General features: G+C 39.0%; 1 protein-coding gene across 6 annotated transcripts in view; it reads left to right on the top strand.

The window, feature by feature from the left end:
• Positions 1-20680, top strand: part of GLIS3 (GLIS family zinc finger 3) — a 161165-nt gene that overhangs the window by 423 nt on the left and 140062 nt on the right. For 2 of the 6 annotated variants that reach the window (XM_033085536.1, XM_033085535.1), the window contains exon 1: positions 47-167. The exons of the other annotated variants lie outside the window; for them this stretch is intronic. In XM_033085536.1, coding sequence (XP_032941427.1) covers positions 86-167 — 82 coding nt within the window. In that variant the 5' untranslated portion in view covers positions 47-85. Of the gene's footprint in view, positions 1-46; positions 168-20680 lie in introns of those variants that run through there. 6 annotated transcript variants of the gene reach the window in all.

Below are 20680 nucleotides of genomic sequence, written 5' to 3'. Positions count from 1 at the left end.
CTTGGTGAGGTGACAGCTCTGTTCATCTGCCGGCCTGTATGTTGCTAGCAACTCCCGCCTCTTACACTTAAAAGATTCGAAATTCATGGCTTTTAGCTGTGCTCTCCTCTCTTTTTCGCTTTTGGCCCCGACTGAAGCTGCTCTGCGTTGGCTGCGAGATGTGTGGGGTGAGCCGTGGTTGCGATGAGGGTGGCGGTAGTTGTCCCCCGGGCCGTCACTCGGGTGGCGTGTGGTGGTCTCCTGCACTGCCCCACGAGTGGTGGTCACAGCGGGGGCACCAAGGCAGGGCAGGTGCCCATGGCCCCATGCCTCTGCCTCCGCACTGCCGTCTGCACAACGGGGACATTGGTGATGGTTTCCTATGTCCTGCGTGGACTGAAGATCTCACCATTGCTGAGATCTGCAGCATTAGCAATTGTGCCTGCACTCCTGGAAAGTCCAAAGCCATTTTAGGCAAAGTGAGCATTGAGAGTAAAAGTTGCACGAATCAGGGTTTGCAGGAACCTTTGTCTGCTTGGTGAGGGTGCTGTGGCTATTGATGGCGTGCCAGAAAGCCTGCCTCAGAATCAGGTTCTCAGTGCTGCTTGATTTGTGTTGGGTTTTTCAAGCATCTTGTCTGAAGGTTGTAGCTAGCCCTGCTGAGAATAACTTTGCTCCTGGAAAGCTCATGCTGTTCTGTTGGAGCAACCACTTGCAGTAGCACAGCTCTGACATATAAGGTCCAAGTAAAGAAGTAGCTTAGGAAATCTTAATTAACATAATACACTTGAGAAGGTTTCTTGGGAAGACTGACAAAAATGGTAACTACACTAGGATATACATCATCCTGTCCACTGATGATGGTTGCCTTTTGGTGGCAGTTGCAGCAGTATCAATGACTGTGCTCTGCTCTGTGTTTGTACAGTCCCTTGCACAAAGGCATTCCTTTCTGTGACTAATCTTCCTAGGAATTATAGTGATGCAAGTAATAAGTAATTAGTAGATTTCATTAGACTAGCTCTGAGAAACTCAATCATGTTTGGGGGCTGGTTGCCTTGAGTGCTGTGGAAGATCTTTAGCTGTCATTTGCCTTGCTTGTTCATGATGTATCAAAAGGGCATTCTGATGGTGCTCAAGAGCTAAAAGCTTTCAGACTGTGTGACCTTTTCTAGTTGTCCTTGGCTGATGACCTGGACCTTAGAAAAATGTGATATTTTCAGAGTACTACAGTTTTGAATGAAGCCCCCTGTGGTACTTCAAGAATACAACTGTCAAGAAGTAGATATAAATGATCAAAACAGTGGATGCTAATATGATGTATTTATTATTCTCAGTAGTGCATGAGTTCTGAGATGCTGGCAGACATGGTGGGTGGGTAAGATATTCTATATAAATTGATAGAAAAGCTTATTCTTTAGCCTCACTTTTGAAAGCACATTGTCTTCCTTTATTGCAGTTGGGATTTTTAATGTACCTATTGTTCCGAGCCTAATTTCGAATTCAGTTATTCTTTCTTGTCTAGTTAAATCTCTGTGTGGTTTTCCTTTTCATGGAGAATTTATTGTCATCCTCTGGTCTGCGAACTAGAGCCAGATAACTGTACAAAAATGGTAACACTTCCTGTGCATGTGTGCTCTATTTAGAAAATGCATGGTGGTTTACCCCTATATAGGGTGTGTCTTTCTCACAAGTTTTTGTGGGACACAAAAACTTCAGGAGTCAGTGAGGCTGAGATGAATCATCCCTATAGGTTTTGGTGCCTGTTCCTTGCCCTTCTCCATCCCAGTTCTGTCCACCCAGACGGGCTCATCAGGGGTGTGACATCAATACTTCTGAGTATTCCGCTGTGGTGCCACTGAGAGGTGATGCTCCAAAAACCATGACCATGCAAAGACAGAAGGACTCATAGGGGAGTAGAGATCACAAAGGATAGGTAGACCCTTTGGGTGGCCATGTAGCTACTCAGCCCTGGGAGGAAGTAATTTTTTTCCTGGAACTGTGCCAAGGAAATTGTGGAGGGGAGCATGGTGAGTGGTGAGAGGCATGGCTGTCCATATTCATGTTTGGGATGAGGCAGGCACTCACAGTCCCAAAGGAGGGGGTTATGGTTCATGTTTGCTTTCTGTAGGGTCTTGTAGCTGTTGTAGACATGAGATATGTCCACTGGAAAAATAGGAAGGAAAAATAGGAGATTCAGTATCTTGTCTTTCAGTCTTCTCCTTAGGGATAGTGTTTGCTATGCTATGTGCAAAATGCAAGTGTCTCATAGCTGCTTTTGTGAAAGCATCTCCTGAGCTGAATTTACTAGTCCTTAAACTGATCTCTGCTGTGGAGTAATTTAGCTTTTGCTGAAATTGAAACAATTTCACTCTTCTTTCAGTAGGTGAAGCAGTAAGCTAGCTCTGATTAAAACTATCAAAACTGCACTGTAGCATATATGCTATGTGTACTACAGACATAGATTTGTGAATTGTTCTTTTGTTTCGCTTTCTGAAGGATTAGTGTTTGGATTTTCCAAGGCTTCAGTTCAGCTTGAATTTAAATTTTATTTTGATGGAAGTGAATTTATGAATCATTGCTATGGATTTTGAGCACTTATGTTGCCATGATGCTGTTGATGCAGAGTCACAGAACTTTTAGTAATGACAGCTTAGATAAAAAGAGACTTTAAAAGCAGTGGATATAAAATTGACATCTGTGGAGGCACAAAAAGGTCGCTACAGATACTGCATTAAAAGATGGAAAGTGCTTCTGTTCTTTTGATAGAACAAAAGAATTTGTCAGTACAGCCATTCAGTTTCAGGTTGTTATTATTTCTGGGGGTTTTTGTTTGTTTGTACGGGGGATTTTTGTGTGCTATAACTTAGCATGTAAAGTTTCAACCCTATTCAGGATTGCAAAGCTTATTTCTAAATAAGCCATTGTATTTACTGTACTTTCACAATTTCCAAGATCACTTTGATTAGAAGTGTATGGGGTTTTACTATTATGGGTACTGTTTATGGATCTGGTGCAAAAATTACTTAGACTTCTAGAAAATAATTAATGTCCAATTGACACTTAATTAGTTATATATGATTTAATGCACGTCTAGATAATCTGATGCTTTGGTCTGATTCAGTCTGGCCACTAATATGAGACAGTCCTGATTTCCTGATGGAAACTGATACTAAAATACCACAAAACAATAATTTTTAAAATGGGAAGACTTACGCTCTCCAAGGTGCTTTAATATTTTAAAGAAAGAATATGTTCATTTGCATGTCAATGTAATGTTATACATTTTCATGATAGAATCAGAAGGGAGACTAGAGGGAGAAAGTGCAGAAGAATGACTTAACATGTTTCTATTCTCATAAAAAAGTTTAGTTTGTTAACATGAGAAAAGAAATTATGAGTTCAGAGGCCTTTCTTCAAGTGGAAAAACCACAACAGTAGCTAATGAGAAAACATGATAGTATACAACACTGACATTGCTTGTAAAGTGTATTATTGCTAGAGAAGGGTAGCAAGGGACATGAGCATTACAACAGGTGTTGTATGTTGACCTTAGTTTTATAGGCCTTGTAGGTCTGTGTAACCCATGTAGAAAAATTCTGTTGATTAAACTGAATGTACTTTTGTCGAGTAAAGCTAATGCATTCATCGTGTTATAATCTTTTCTTCATTATGTTGTACTTTTCTAATGTAGTTAAAATTGCAGATGAGAACTACTACCGGGAAGAATGATTTTTATTTGTAGCTAGTTTGTGTAGTGATATTGTATAAACCCTCACCAGCAAAACATGCCTTTTTTTTTTTTTCTTTTTTTTTTTTTTAATGTCCTTTTCTAAAGATTTACTCACCTGTGTTAAGGCAAGGGACTTTCTGCTTTTAAAATAAAAGAACATTAAGCTCTTCCTGTCCTCGGCTGAATTGGAGAGAGTGATTTATGCTTCACCCAGGCATTAAAGTAAATAATACTGATTTTTATTGTTGTACTTTACAATTTTTATTCCCACAACACAAAAATGAAACAATAAAAAATAGTATGTAGAATAAGACTTTTATAACCACTAAAGTGTGGTAAAGGTATATCTCTCCTAGTCAGGAATTTTCCTCTTGTCTTTGAAGATAACATGCTTAGGCCTTTCATTTTTAGTGAGTTTTATCTGGAAAGTCTGAATAACTATGCATAGATGTCTCTGTAGACATTTAGATGACTTTCACTCTAGAAGTGTGCTGTGAATGCAGTTTTGTGAAATAAACAGGATGCTTTGTGTTTTTTGACTATTCACAGATGGCGAAAATGGAGACACTGCAGAATCAGAGTAAGCAAAGGCTTAAGTAGGAAGGTTTTACATTAAATTCAGTCATGAATCAGAGCAAGCAAAGGCTTAAGTATGAAGGTTTTACATTAAATTCAGTCATGAATATACTGGTTGGAATCTTATTTGCCTCAGTGTTGAAAATTTTGTGCTGAAGATAAAATTACAGTTCAGTGTTTTGTTGCAAGGAGGCCATAACACTTAATTAAAAACTTAATGTATATACCATAATTGAAGTCATACTTCAGTTTTGGTTTTGTCAACTTAATTTGTTTGTCTGAACAAGTAAATTAGGCACTGAGTCTATGATTGAAAAAACTGCTTAAACATGTGCTTAATGCTAAACAGATGAACCGAGTGATAGAAATTGGGCCTGAGCTGTTCAGCTGAATGAGGTCTGAAGTTATACCCCATCTGTATGATATCTTAGCCCAGTGACTTACACTGACAAGTGCAGCTTTTGCCTAAAAATCTTCTTTTATGTCAGAAAATGTTTAGATCTAGTTGATTGTGCCTTGGGGTACTCTGTGGCCGAGATGATCTCTCAAACCCCTTACCAGTCCAATCTTTTTAAGATTTAAGTAATGGGAAAGCATAAGTTCGAGTTCAAAAATTGTTGGTGTAATTGAAAAGATGTCCTTGAAGATTTGCTACTATGTGATTACATTTCAATTATGGCATATCTATAGTCTTATAATCAGCATCCGATTTTGAAATGATTGAAGCTGTGTTTAGATATGCTTCTGTGCTGTGCTTTGCTCCAGTACTTCTCTGCAGTGCCACACAGTTTGAGGGACCACAGACTCTTTTATGTGGTTTTGCTGTTTTCTCTTCATGTTTTTTATGCACATCCTTTAAAATGTGAGCTGCTATTTCTTCTGTTTCATCAGTATCTATATAGTGCTTCCCTTCTGCATGTGCTTTTCAGCGTAGACTGAGGAGATGGCAGAAAAAAAGTGCAATAGCTGAGTTCATCCTAATGACAGTTCCCTATAAGAGAGTCCTTTCAATCCTAGCTGCTTGATTGTACTTGGTCAGCATTCACTTGATGTCATGGCTGATTTAGATAATGTGAAGGCAGCTGACCTTATTGCAAACTTCAGTTTTTTGAAGAGCGGAGAAAGGAAAAAATGGTTTTCTTTGTGTTGGAGATTAAGTTGCTGCTTGGCTTTATTCTTTCTTCCTGAGAGACCATATAGAGCTTGTACTTTGTTTCTTCTAACTGCTAAAGTCACAAAATGAACAGTTATGTGCAGTCCTCTTTCATCTGTTACTTACTACAATATAATTTGTTTTAATCTATGTTTTTTTTTAAACAGGCGTAATACACAGTAGATTTTTCGCTGACTTTGGATTGGTATCAGTCATAGCTCTGGGTCTGTAAAAATACACTTTGATTCCATTAACTTCTTAAAAAGGAATGGGGGGGGTCATACAGTATGAGCCGTTGGACAGCAGGTATTCCTCATGGACCTAGGATCATCTGTGCACAGTAGATTTCACCTATCAGAATTCATGCAGGAGCACCTTGCCCATCTTCAAATAGCAGCATCCCAGTCTCAGCTACTGGAAACTTGTCTGCCAGCCTGCACTTTGAAGAAGGATAACTCCTCAGAGCAGCACCATTGACAGTCCTATTCACTCCCTTGCCCTAAATTCCAAGAAATGTGTGGTTACAAATGAAAACCCTTTATTACAAGACCCACAGCCCCCAGAACTGCCAGTCCCACAGTTTTTAAGGCCAAAACAACAATAATTTTAAAATACTTTCTCCCCATGCAGAAGTGAAGATAATACTTATTTTTCTACTGACATCAGTAATAGCAATTTTTTCCCGATAGCACATATCCAAATGTTATTGGTTTAAGTAGACAGAAGTCAGTCACTTCTTTACCACTCTTTTCCTACAAAGGAAGAGACATTGCAGCAAGATGTCTTGATATTTTCCACCAAAGAAACTCATAATTTTATTATGCTCAGGGACTTTGTATTACACAGCAGTTGTTTGGAATCACTGACTTGTCCTAAGATTCTTTATAAACAGAATAACCTAACCTTTTGACTCAACAAATCCGGAGAGTATTTTTATGTAATGAGTTTTGTGCTATCAGGAATAGTCTTTGGATGCATGAACACACCTTTCCACTGCTGACTAACAGCTGCTTACTGATGAAAGCAGCAATAGTCATGCTTTTTTAAGGTGTCTAGGCTGGACGTGCTGTAGAGTGCGTTCTCTTGACCATAGATTTGTAATTGAAACCACTGGAATCCACTGTTTATGCTGTAGAAATTAATGATTCATAACTCTCACAAAATTTGGAATCTGGTTCTCTGTAAGTGCTTGTGCATCAAATTAAAAAGTACTTGACCATCTGCTCTTGAGTCTTAGAAGTGAAAATGATACATTTAAGTTTGCAGTACTTCTTGACTCTGGACATACTGGAGATGAGGATACTCCTTTGGAGGAGTCTTTTATCATATTTTTAAAATTTAATTTACATAGACATGAGAATTTAATATATAGGAAAGAATTAAATGGCTTAAAATTAAATGAATTACATAAATGGAAAAAAAAAGGCTTGGGTTGATATCCAAGTGAAAGTGGAGACAAAGAGAGATATTTCCCATTTTATTCCAAGTGTGTTGCTTCTGTCTGTTTTCTCTTTTTCTTCACTAGTTCCCTTTGAAAACTTAGCAAGTCTATCTCTCTTCTGCAAGGCTTGCAAACTTGAAGCAGTATCATTCCAGAGCTAGTTGAAAGTTAACTGCATGTTGAGTGCTCTGCTGAGTCAGACCAGTGGTAATACATATACATATTCATTGTGTGACCTCTGAGATCACTGAGCTGGTGCTCCAAGTGGTGCAGGTGGTGGGTGTAATCCACAGCACACAGAGACAAAAGAGGTGGACTCTCCACATGATCATTTTGGAGGAACTTTTCTATCTGGTCTTTCACTACAGGCAGAGCCTGATTCTTGCTGTCTTCAAAATTATGTGTCTAAAGACAGAGAATCCATACTGGGATCTTTAAAGTAGCCTTACATAATAGCTAATCCACCTACAGTATGTGCTGCGGAGCAGCATGGGAAGGTGAAGAGGACATCAGCCAGTTAGTTCAGTGTCCCTGGATTTTGAACTGGGATTTTTATCTGCTGTGCCTGATTGCTCTGTTCCTAGATGCTGCCAATCCTGCCTTTCCTTCTTCGTCTGATGATCTTGCACACATGTAATATAGTCAATTTTTTTGGTAGGATAGCAAGTAGAAAATCCAGCTGAAGGGCTACCATTTGGGAAGATTGTGTGTAAATACTGCGGACAGGTAAAATACTGTGGACTTCATATACCAGCACTGGTCATCAACATCTCTCATCAATACAGCTCTTTCGGTGGAAGTTTTGTCATGAAAAATAATACAGTTTTGAAAAGAAAGCTTTTTACTGAATGTTCTTCTAAGAAAGTAATTTATTCTAAGGTGTATACATTTCAAACAGGTGAAATTAGAACTGTGATCTAGTGCAGTGATGTTCAAAAGTTACACATTCGAGGATTTAGTACCAACATATCTACACTTTATGCACATCTGAATAGTAGTTTTGTTTTCTAGGAAGTCTGGTAGCTATTCTTATTGTTTGTCTTGTTCATTCCTATGTGCTGACAATTGGCTTGTGAATGTGAGCTGGACCATGTTCAGGCATATCTTGAGTGTTCTCATGTCTCACATTGTAAAAAAAATCCCAGATCTTTCTGGAAAGCACCAGTATGTTCAACACTTCTACTTGTTTCTCATGTTCAGTTAATGAAAAGATATTTTTGAAGTTCATTGAAAAGTATTAAAGATAAACCTATCCCTGCTGATGTAGGTATTTGCAGGAGGTAGCTATGGGAATAATTAGGGAATTTACTTTCTGTTTTTGCCTCAGCGTTATTGGTGAACACATCCCTGCTGGGGAAGTTGGATCCTTAATCTGAACCACAGAGGTCATACTTTACATGTTATTACAATTAATTCAAAATTCAGGAGCAGTAATACAATAGATTGTAGTCTTAAAGCAGCCGGCATTTGGCTGATGAAGAATTTTTGCTGTGACCAAAATGCCATGCTGACATGCTGTTGGCTGCAGCACCTCCAGCCACTGCACTCACAGCCTGGTGGAGAGGTCGAGCAAGGACAGGGTGAGGGGAGAGGCAGTCTGTCAGCCTTGCTGTGGTTGTGGGTTGAGCTGGTGTGTCTTGCAGGATTTTCTGTGAGTGGCTCATAGTCGTGAGTGCCTTATCTACCTCCTTGTGTCCCCCGTTCTCCCTGGCAGCAGGTGACACTACATATGGGGGGAGTTCAAGCCTTGAAAGCAGTCTGGCCTTTTGTTCTACTTCGACTGCTCTACTAAAAGCAGTGCAGTCAGCATGTGGGTGTGTGATGAAGTTGTGAAAACTTGACATAAGTATGCTTGAAATGGAACTTGAGGAAGCAGATCTGGATATCTGCCCCCCAGATTTCTTCAATAAGAAATACAGAAACTTGTGCAGTCATGGACCCCCTTTGTTGTCCTTTTCCAGGTATTGAAAAGACAGCTGTCATCTTTCATTTCTGAGGTTTCTGTAGTGTTGTTTATTTCTTGACATAAAGGCAATTCTGTATTTTACTTTCTGCTTTCTTGCAAATGTGTCTGTAATTTTTTCTATGGTAGAATAAGTCAATTAGCTCATTTATTCATGTGTAAGATGAGCTTGTTTTCTGTTATAGATCATTAGAGCTCTTTCATATCCTGGAAATAGGTGACAGACGTGACATCGTGGTATTTGATTTGATTTTCCCTCCAGAGACTCTGGAAGAAGAAACAGATCCAGTGCTAGTAAGCTGTGTGAGAACTGTGGACTTGGTCAGTGAGGATAATTTGTCTCCAGTTGCCAAAAGAACCTTGTTTCACTTTTGAAATAACCACACAGGTCTGTGAGGAGTGTTATATGCTGAAGTGTTAATCAGTAAGCAGATTGAGCCACACTTGAAATCTCTTTAACATACTTATTTTGCTCTCTAGTACTTTTGTTTTGTATGTGTCAGTTGGCGCAGTCTGAAAAAAGACATTCATCAGTATTCTGTGCAGTTCCTTATGCAGAAAGCTTTGCTCAAGACTCACTTTCTTATTCAGTTGTTTCCTATAATCAATAACCAGGCAGTTTTAAAGCCTGGTTATTGATGATATTTAGGTATAGAAAAGTAAGTGATAATGATCTTAGTTTTGTCCAGTGTGACACATTTTTCAGCTTTGCATATGTTTTGGTGGCCTTGATATGCTTGAAAAAATAACATATAATCCATCAATGCAAGGAATGCATCGGCATTGCAGCTCTGGCAGTTGTTTGGAGAAATCCATTCTGAAGACAATAAGGATGGGCCTTGGTGGTTTCTTTTCTCTTGTCTAGTACTTTCCAAAATGGGACAGCTGTGAATGAGACTCCTTGAGTTTAAATCTGCAATTAGTTTTAGGGGCTGGATGCCCAGCAGTCCTGGCTGCGCTTGAGCACGTTTTCTGTTGCTGTTGGTATGCCTCTCCTAGAATGTGCAAGAAATTTATGTAACTTTTATGTAAAAACTAGTACATAGATTCCTGTTGCAAGCCACTCCTTTGGAGTGTTTATTTCAGGCTTATTTCTTTTCTCCCCTGTCTTTCATATTTCAGTCATGTTTCAGCTCCTGAACACAAATGATGTTGATGCAACTCTTAAACAGAAATGACGGATGACAGGGAATGATTTACATTGACTCTGTACTTTTAAAGTAATTATCTAAAACACTCAGAATTATATTTAAGAACAAAATGTTGAAGAAAATTAAAAAAACTGGTGATGCCAAAATGCATATTGGACTATGTGTTATAAAGGCTCCAGGCAAGTTAGAAAAATGCCTTGAAGAGTCTTAGGCTTAATGCCAAAAAGGAGCTACTTTACACAAGAACTGTAAAACCACTCAAGAGTATTAGGCATATTGCCAACAGTTACCCATTCTGTGTTGAGTATATTTTAACTTCTCTCATACTGCATCTTATACCCTTTACCCTCTACTTTGTGGAGTTGGACAGTGAGATTTAAAATTAATGGCAGCCATCCAAAATGCAGTATAGCAAATGTGTTGGTTTAAGTAAGGCTCACATTTCTTGATTTACCTAGACCAAATGTTAATGTTTCTGACTGGGGCAAACCTGACGAAGGAGCTGGGGTGTATTTATCAATAGCTTTATGACACCTATTTTCACTATGATGACAACTTGTGGTTTTCTGTCATTGTCACTGATGCTTATTTATGCCATCCTAAAACTGGCTGATGAGTTCTGTGTCCTCCAAGTTTACATAGAGGAAAATTACATGCCCCAGGTCACGCCATTAGAAACAAGAAAACCAAACCACATCAAAGTGTTGTATTTTCACTTTACGCTGAGAATCTTCAGCTCTAGTTAATGATTTTTCAGTTTTGTTTTATCTCCAGGAGATGGCACTAACAAAATCTGTTTTCGTACAGAGAGATGTACGTTTCAGCCACCTTTTACAGTGGAAATTAGTAATAAAAAGTATGAAAGTTCTGGAAGTTTTGTACCTGAAAATTCTTGAAAACTGTATTGAGGCCAACTGCTCCTCTGGGTAAGTTAAGATTTCACTATTTTGGTATGAATATAGGTAAGTCACATAAATTTCCTGTGCTGCTATTATTTTTGTTGGCAAATTTTTGAAAGGTTATTTTTACATTCATAAAGTGATTTGAGATCTCCCAATAACATGCAATTTATTGTCAAACACAAAATTAATTTTAGATCTGTGTATGTACCTATAAGAGGGAACGGGTTGTCTATGCCTTTTCATAGATGAGCATGCTATCAAGAAGCTGTCCCATATACACTTCAGCATAGAAGTGTGAAAATACTACATTTGCAGTTGGATTTGGTGTTTTGGCGTATTTCTGTTGTGTTCTTCCAGAACTATATTGCCTTTCCTAGCGGTACTGTAACATGATCTTCACCATGGTAATGTATTTCTTTATTTGGTCCATGCTGCTGCAGACTGCTATTAGATGGTGTTGAACAGGAAGCAAAACCACTGTTTCCTTTGGTTTAGCTGCTCTTTCCTATCATTTACCCATAGAAAACAATGAGAAGAGAAGCTGCTCTTCTGACATCTATTCTGTACCTAAAACAAAGCTATCTTTTGTTTACTTTCAGGGTCCTCATATAGCTATAAATGCACAGAACGCTCCTGCAAGGAGCAGGGAGTTGAAGTTAATTCATATAGGTCCATTCCAGCTTGAAACATGCTGCGATTTTATGATTCTACAATTCATCCATGATTAAAAGTGGGAACGGTCTGAAAAAATCAGAAACTGTGTGCACCAATGAGATTGTTTTCTTTTCTATTTTATTTATGCTAGTTTTTCCAAAGCTGAATTTTGTAATTAGTTATCTCTCATAGTTCAAGGAAGCTGGGGCAAAAAATATGACTTTTTTAAAGGACCATACTTCCATGTTTGAACTTTGGCGCTGCTTGGAAGATAAACTGCTTAACATGTACCTGATCAGTTTCTAACTGGGTTATAAACAGCTTACACGTGTCCCTTTGTTTATGTTTCTGTTCCTCCTATACCTTATGGGCTAAATTTCATCTCAGGCCACTGAGGTGTTTGCAGGCATTTTACCTTGTATTCAACTAGTGGTGCATGTCTTTCACTGCTAGTGGTAAGGGTGTCCACCATTTTTCCAACAGACTTGAGATACCAGCTCAATATACTTTGAGTGGAGTAGAAGGGGCACTAGGCATGGAATACAGAGATAAAGATATGCATTTAACTGTCATATTTGTGGGGCTAAGTTATATACTGCCATTTTGTACTGATGTTTGTTAAATTTTGCTTGTTATAAGTATGGCATTCTGTTGTTTCACAGACATTGGTTCTAGAGAGATTTAGAATGGTTTAGGTGTCATAGGGCTACACATGCTGCTGAAGCTGATGAACTCTTGAATTTTTACAAAAGTTGGAAATCAGCTCAATAGTCTCCCTGGAATGTAGGGGACCAGAAGGTCCCCCGAAGGGTTTGTAAAGAACACATTTCACATGAAATGTAGGAGTGCTTGGGACAGGAGTAGGGAATGAGGTTTTTTTTCCTCTGTGAGCCCTTTGCCTCAGTTTTGTGACACAGGATGCAGGTGAATACATGGGCCCTTGTGGAGAAAACAACAAACCTAAGCAAACAAACTACATGTTCAGGCAATGTTCTCCAGTTGCAGCTCTAAATACATGAAATGGAACTTGAGATAAAAATCTCATTTTGTTGAGGTTTCATGTAGTCAGTTCTATAAGTACTGTATGGTTGATAAAGTGAATGGTTTAAGTGTTTTTTTCCTGGGCTTTTTGGAGAAGTCTGTTTAGTCTAACCATTTGACACATTATTGGTGTGGTGGCTGTGTGGGGGTTTAGTTGCTGGCTGGAGTTACACCATGACGCCTTGTTATAGGTTTCAGATGATGAGAGGACAGCCTGCCTATAGTGTATTATTATGCTTTAATGAGCACAGACCACCACCTCCTCAGGTTTTTCTGCTTAACAGTGAGTCTGACAAGTTTGGCTGAGGACAGTACCAAGCTGAGAGATCAATAGAAGAGACATGCCTTTCCCAGCTTTAATTATTACAACCAAGCTGTTGCTGCATGGCATTTCCCTTGCAAAATCTCTGGAGAGAATTTTGACCTGACAGGTTTCCCTGCAAGCATGGCAGGCCCATTCAGTTCAAGGAGCATCTCCAGGGCATGAAGTGTTCTGTTGGTGCTTGGGGTGGCTGAACTTCAGCCAGTGAGAAGTACTGGTGTCCTGGCTGACCCATGATAGCTGTGTGCAGTAGTGAGGGAGCGCTGGCTTTCCCTCTCCGCTTTCCCCTTGCAAATGTACTCCAAAGTCTAGTGAATTTAGTCCCTTGACGTAATAATGGATCTTGCTCCAGCCAAATTCCAGTTGAAATCAATGGTGTACTCAGAAATTAGTATTTGGGCTCTCTTTGCACATTGATGGAACTTATCTGCATTGTCAGAATTGTTCTACAGAGCTTCCTGTGGCTTTGAGGGCACCTTGACAGGGTAAAATGTTGTTTTTTTTTCAGAAGGCATTAGTTTGTGTTCAGAAAAGGTTGCTTTGTCTGACTCTACCTTGGTACTGTTCATTTTTTAATGAAATTAAGCCTTAAAAGTTAGTAAATTTAATTGAGATGAATAGGAAGAAGAAAATGTATTAAAACTATTGTGAGTGGATGGTATATGTGGTAATCACATACTTTTCCATTTTTACTTCCTTCTAGTGTCTACCCCTTTTTTCCCTAAAATCAAACAAACACAAAGAAAATACTAGAGAAGATGTGCTTGGCCACTGCTATTTGGTCTGTATCTCATCTGCAGGGAAATAAGCTCCATCAGGTTAAAATCTCTCTCCTACTAAAGAAGACATATTTGGGTCTCCAGCAGAGCAGTAGGATAATGCTCTTTCCCTGCAGTTTCCCTGCAGGAACTGCTATCGTCTGCTGGAGAATCCTGGTTTTTCTTATTTTACAAATATTTTTTGGGTGATTCCTACTTTGCATTCAGTAAAAGTCTTTTACAGAATAGAGATTTGAAGAAATAGTTACTAATGTACTCATAAGTAGATTAAAACTAGTAGATTAAAAAGCACCAGTAGATTAAAATTTGCAATGTGACTAAAAATCCACTCCAAGAATGTGAAGATGGCAAATTGAAAATGGCAAATGCCAACTGGAAATGACAAGCTTCAAAGTCACTTTTGCTCCAAAATGTTCTCTCCTTTTCCTATTGATTGAAGATAATACTGAAAATGTAAATAATTAAATTTGGCAGAATTTCTTTCTTTATCTATGGTTCCTAACTGGTTTAACTCTACTAAATAATAGTAAGAAGGTTTTGGGAATGGAATCCCCATGCAATGTCTGATCTAGTTCTGCAGTTGCTCGTGGAGGTAACAATTGTTAATGCTGATGGAGAATGCTAGTTAGCCTTTATATAACCCATATGCTAAGCCCTATATAATTTATTTAAATTACAGTAATTTCACGACTATAAGTCGCACCTGATTATACGGCACACTTCTGGGTGTTGGCAAATTTCTGAACTTTTGCTGATATATAAGGCGCACTGGACTATAAGGTGCACTTTTTTTTGCAGCGAGGATCCGCCGCTGGCTCCCCCCATGCAGTTGTTGGCCGAGGCCCCGCCTCTACCCGGCAGCCGCAGCGCCGCAGGCCTGCCTGTATACCCGGCAGGAGCGATGTTGCGGGCACCCGGGCTCGCCTGCACCTAGTGGCCACAGGTCCTCGGGCCCGCCTGTACCTGGCAGGAGCGGCGCCGTGGGTCCCCTGGCTCATCTGTACCTGGCAGCCACAGGTCCCTGGGCTTGCCTGCAGCCAGCAGCCGCGGCCCCATGGCCCCACCTCCACCTGGCAGCCGCGGCCCTACCGGCTCCCCCCGCGGCCCGTGACTCACACTTCCGGGTTGGCAAATTTCCAAACTTTGTCCATATATAAGGCGCACTGGACTATAAGGCACACTTCCAGGTTCGGGCCAAAATTCTAGTCAAAAGGCTGTGCCTTATAGTCGTGAAATTACTGTAAGCTGTTATAAAAAATAGGGTAGCTAACATAACTAGGAAAGAGACTAGAGCTAGATATTAACTAGAGCTAACATACAAAAGAGAAGAGTAAAAGCAGTAAGAAGAGAACAAAATGTTCATTTATAAATGCCTTATGATCTGAAAATAGAATCCTTACTGGAAACCAGTGCAGGGGTTTGAGTGCAGTGGGGCATGGTCCTTCCCAGTCCTTTTGCAAAGTCTCTGTGCCTCTTTCCCCTGAGATGTGACTTTCTGTCCACCCACAGCCATGCTTCTGCTCCATCCTGACTGTGTTGTACCCTGTAGTCTCTCCACTCCTCTCTCCCTCCACTAGTCCAGCAATTGCCAAAAGCTACCCAGCAGCTCCTCTCTTTTCCAGGAGTGACCTTGGTGCTGTCCCTTCTAAAAGGAACCCAGGCAACCAGGAACATCCTGCTCAAACCAAGCTGTCCCAGCTTCTTTGCATTTTCAGCAGCTGTGAGATAGAAGACCTTGAAAGCATGTTGGGAATATTTCTTTCTTCAAGAAAGAAGAAAATAATTTCACGATTATAAGCCGCATCATTTTGACTAAAATTTTGGTCTGAACCTGGAAGTGCGGCTTATAATCAGGTGCAGTTTATATATGGACAAAGAATGAAAAGTTGCTGTTTTAGTTTGGAGTACAGGTATCTGCTGAGAAAGGCAGGAGCTTCTCTTTGAAATGGAGAATGCAAACCCCCTCCCTCCAAATTATTATAATTTTGAAATCAAGGGGCTTTCAGGCAAAGATATGGGAATTAGAAATAACAGTTCTTTTCTAGGGAAATTAAAATAGAAATACAGTACTACAAAGAAACAAACTCCAAACCCTGACAAAGTCAGAGTACAACCTGAAACCCCGTCAGGCAGGGTGTTGGTAGCAGTCCCGTTAAATGGTGCAGTGACAGATGTGGCTCAGTTGAAGCAGTGGTCCTGTTGAAGGTGCAGTTTCCCTCCGGAGGTCCAGTGGTGATGTGAAGAAATCCGGTTTTCCTCTGGAATCCAGTGGAGAAAGGGGCTGCCTTAGTGTCCCCAAACTTCTGTTTTTATCTTGGTAAGAAATGTTGGGCTCTTCCCCCTGGCTGGAGCAACTTCCAATGGGATGCAGTAATTTTATCAGTCCCACAGTGGGACTCAATGGACCATTAGCAGAAAATGACTGGCTGGAGGAAGGATGGGTTGTGAAAAGATAAAGAACAATGCCCCGCCTGGTTTCAGTGGATGGCCCATTAGCAGAGTATCTCCTGTGGAGATAAGGATCACTGCCCCCACCCTCAATAGATGGTGATAGAATAGATACCTTTTATCACACTCTGTATTGTAACCCAAGACAGTTGCAGACACCCAGATGTGTGGCTTATATATGGACAAAGAACGAAAAGTTGCCGACACCTGAAATTGAGGCTTATAATCAGGTGCGGCTTATAATCGTGAAATTATCAAATTTCCAAAAAAAGATTCCAAAAAGGTTTTGAATTTCCCTTCAGAAAGGGAATTTTTAGGCTTGATTATGTTTTATTAACATTATAATTTATGCAGGTTTTCTTGGTTATGAACACCAAGAGTGATGATTTTGTATGAGCATAGGAAATTGTACAGGTTTTTCTGTTAAGGTGGCACTTAGTGCTGACTGGAATGAAGATGGAAATACAGAAATGAAAAAGTTCTTTGTCTGCCTTTTGGTATCCTCTGAACTCAGGGTTTTGATGACAAATGTTTATCTTTATTTCACCTGGATGTCTCTTTTCATTTATGTTATTTGAGTACTTCCAACTAGTGGTATATTCTGCCTTTTGCACGAGAAAAGTTACCTTTACTGTAAGTTAAGCAGTACAGTTTGTCTGAATCTGTCTTTTTCTGGGACTTCTTTGAGATCTGGCCAGTGTAAAGGCCTTGGGGTTACCAAGGTCTTACTATGAACCTTTTGGAAATATCATAAGTAGGTGTTTAAAGAAGGAAAAAGAAATCTCTATATGAGGTTAAGTGATTTTTACTTAGAAAGTTAAAAAGAAAATAAGTACTCCTACTGAAATGGCACTTGAGAAAATCCAGAATAAATTTATAATTCATGCTTTATTCAAATACCAGTATAAGATGACAGGCAGTCATCATCATTGCTGACATACCACTTTGGCAGCTAAATACAGTTCTTAATTGTATAATATACAATTTAACATGCTTGTTCTGTCCTCCTGAGACATTTTTAATGGCTTATTTCAGAGTTCAGTTGTAGCATATTTGACCTAGATTGAACTTGCATTTCTTGTATACTAGTGTTTGAACATTTGTTAATAAATCTGCAGTTGGCTGTCAAGTTCCAGCTAACCAAACTGTCATTGGCCTGTCAATCAGAATTCACAAATAAATGTTGTTCGTAAAAAAACTACTGACCCAGCATTGATGTCAATTAATTAGTGAAATAGATCTTCTAACACAATTCGCTGTTTCTTGCTAATGTTTTGACGCTTTTAGCACTAAGAGAAGACTGCTTGGATAATTATTTGCATAAACAAGTAGCCATAAAATTAGTTGAATTTCAAATAGGAGGAAATGTGTAAAAATCTTTTAGTAATATAAGAGAAATACTGTTCATCTTGGGACCTCAAGATGCCCTGATGGAAGATGGGTTTGCCATGGTGTACCTTCCCTGGACAGCCCATGAACAGTGGGATTGTTAATGCAGCTCCCTGACTTTTCTTTGTCCAGAGAGGTGCAAGGCTGGTGTGTTTCACCTGCTTAAACAATCCTGGGATTCTTGCTAGATTTGCTGCACCACCAGGAGTGATTTTCTATATTGGCTTCTTACTGTGACCATATCTTTCTGATCTTGCATGTACTCTTTATCAACTACTTCGTTTCTTCGGTGTGAAATATGGTTACACATCTTAGTTCCGTATAAAAAGTCATTTATATTTGAATGCATCATGTGTGTTCATAGGAGAACAGGGAAATTTCTACCATATTTGTCTCTGAAATTACTGGGTTCATGTGATGGGAATATTGTTTCTGACATCTTGATTGGTTGCAGTGAATTTCTTGATAGGTTTTAGCGAATTTTTATTTAACTGCACTAGTTTTGCTATCAAGATGGAAGAAGTAGTAGAGTAGTTAAAATGAAAACTTTGTTCAGTTCATTGAATGGATTTTAAAAATTAATGGAGAGAGAAAAGAAATGAGGAAATTATTTTATGTTGATTTATGTTTTCACATTCATTCTTTCATTTGTAATCACAAACACTGGGCAGTATTCAAATCCCGCTAAAACTGTCAATTTTTGGTCAGTCTGTTAGTCTTAACTAGAATGGGGTTTGAAGGCATTTGTTTCATTAAACGACTTTGTGTAATAGTCAAATTACTAACTCTGCTTAGAAACTTGCATGAGACCAAACCCATTAATTTATATTTTTTCCAATGTCTGCTTTGAATTCCTTTCTTACAAAAGAAAGATCACTTACTTGCTATAAATGGAAACTGCTGAATGCTTTGTAACTTTAATTGGCCTCATGACACTCCTGTACAGAAATTAGGTAGGGTTGATATCTCACTATGATAAACTTACTGGGTATTTGAAATGTGTACCAGCTTTGAGTCTGTCTGAGGAAATACTTGAGAAACAAAGGATTCAGACCACACGTCCAGTTAGCTGCTGGAAAACTATTCACCCATGCCATTTCTGCAGATTCCTCTACGTGGTGATTACCAAAGGCCACTGTTCCCTACCAGCTGGGATGTGGGCAAGTCCTGGGGACCGCAGCATGACAATTCTGTCTTCTTTCCCTCTATGACTGCTCTGTCAAGCAGTGTTTCTAGAAACCAGCATGCTTGTGCAGTGTGTGCCTTGGAGCTTCATCCTGTACCTCAGATACCTGTGTCTCCCCCTTCTCATCTGTATCTTCTTGGCACTCCTCTTAGCTTCCTGCAGCTCAGCTTCTTCCAGGTGTGTCAGCAGCAGTGAGGGAAAGGAAAACTAGCTTGTACAAAAATCAAAGACAGTGAATTGTAATTTTGAGAGGTGGAGAAACTGAAACTTGGAGCTTGCAAAAATTCTCTCTTTCACTTCTGTCGGAAAACACCCAACTCCCGAAGTCCAGTAAAGAGCCTAATATGAAAAATTAGTCGAGTTATATATTGATTTTGAATTTTGACTTTGGCAGATGTAAATATTATCTAATACAGGAAACAGATGCTGAAAACCTTTTGCCTCCTAAATATTACACTGTATAAAGTTAAGGGCTAGTGTAAGTAAAGGATCTTCGTCTGTACCACAGGAAATGAAAATGGCAGTGTACATAGAGCAATCAGGACTGCAGTTAGAAAGTGTAATTCAAATACAGATATAGTTACTTACCAACACTACTCTTGAATCAAGCTTAGCTTGTGATTGACTTCAGTTCTTGTGTGGGGTTTGTAAAACTGTTTTCATAGCTTTGGTCTTAATATTCAAAATACTTACTTAGACTTGTGGATTTTCTTATCATTATGCACTGTCATTTTTAAGAGAGAAAATATTTTATTTAATATTTACTTTGAAAGCCAAATGGCTGAAGACTTCAAATCTAAAACACAGTGTACAAACCTTCCACCTAGTAAAAGGAAAAGGGTCTTTGTATGCATTCTGTAGAAGATTGATGTTCCATCAGTGTTGCAACTTTGATGACTATGGTACCTCAGGAGAGGACTGAAAGTGAGGAGAAAATATGGTTATCGATGGGGTCTGGAGAGTGGGAAAAAAAGCTCTAGTGCTCTCTCAGAGAGTGCTGAAAATGTGATCTGGGATGTTTTCCTACACAGCTGTGTCCTCTCTTGGCCATGAAACCAGGAATTTTTTACATTTTTATTGTCAGATATTACTGCGTGGATATTCCCTGTCTCTATCATCAGTTTCTTTTTTAATCTAAAGATTTTTGAAATTAACCTCTTCCATTGAGAGAGGTAGTAGGTCTGTGCAACTGGAAAAACAATTTCTTTCAGATTGTAACAACTTCTCCTTGTGACATTGAAACTTTGAATGAAAGGTTGCTGGAGCTGTTGGTTTTTAGCAATTGTGGAGGAGGGATAGAAGTTTTATTAGAAAATGCTGAAGTTCCACAGAATCTAATAGAAAACTGTGCTGATGCTGGATGTTTCTGTGGAAGTGTTGAATGTATAGAGGAAATGTTTGTATCGGATTCCAAATGTGTAAACTGATTTATTTATTTTTAATTAAATCCTCTAATATGGAATTCCACATAGAACCGATTTTATTGAAATTTATATGGTAAAATAATGTTAAAAGGAAGCCAATTGAGTTTGGATTAAAAACTGCCAAAGACAAATCACTTACAGATTAATAGTATCTTTGAAAGATAAGAAAAAAGGATACAAAGGACTTTTTTTTGTCTAGTTGTCTTTTGTAAAGTTCCCAAAAATCCTTGGGTTTTCTACAAAAGGAAAAACAAGCTGTTAAAGTAATAACAAAGCATTTCATTTATGACTGCAAACATTTAAAAAAACCCATTTTGAATTATTGAAAGAAAACATTGAACACTGATCAGTATTTTCCGTCATTCACACGTGGTTGTGAAAGGTGCAGTCTGAAGTTCAGATGACTTCATTCAAATTAGTGGGTTGCTGATTCTAGTGCAGTATTCAGTTTAGGGTTTTCTTAAGAGTCTATGCTCATCCATTTTTCCTGGTGAATATTCTAATTATTTACAGTAGTTCTGCTTATTATCGATTTACATAGT

The sequence above is a fragment of the Catharus ustulatus genome, chromosome Z (genome assembly GCF_009819885.2).
Source record: "Catharus ustulatus isolate bCatUst1 chromosome Z, bCatUst1.pri.v2, whole genome shotgun sequence".
Classification (NCBI taxonomy): Eukaryota; Metazoa; Chordata; class Aves; order Passeriformes; family Turdidae; genus Catharus; species Catharus ustulatus.
The sequence above is the reverse complement of the archived record's forward strand: the minus strand, read 5'-3'. Positions and strand labels throughout refer to the sequence as shown.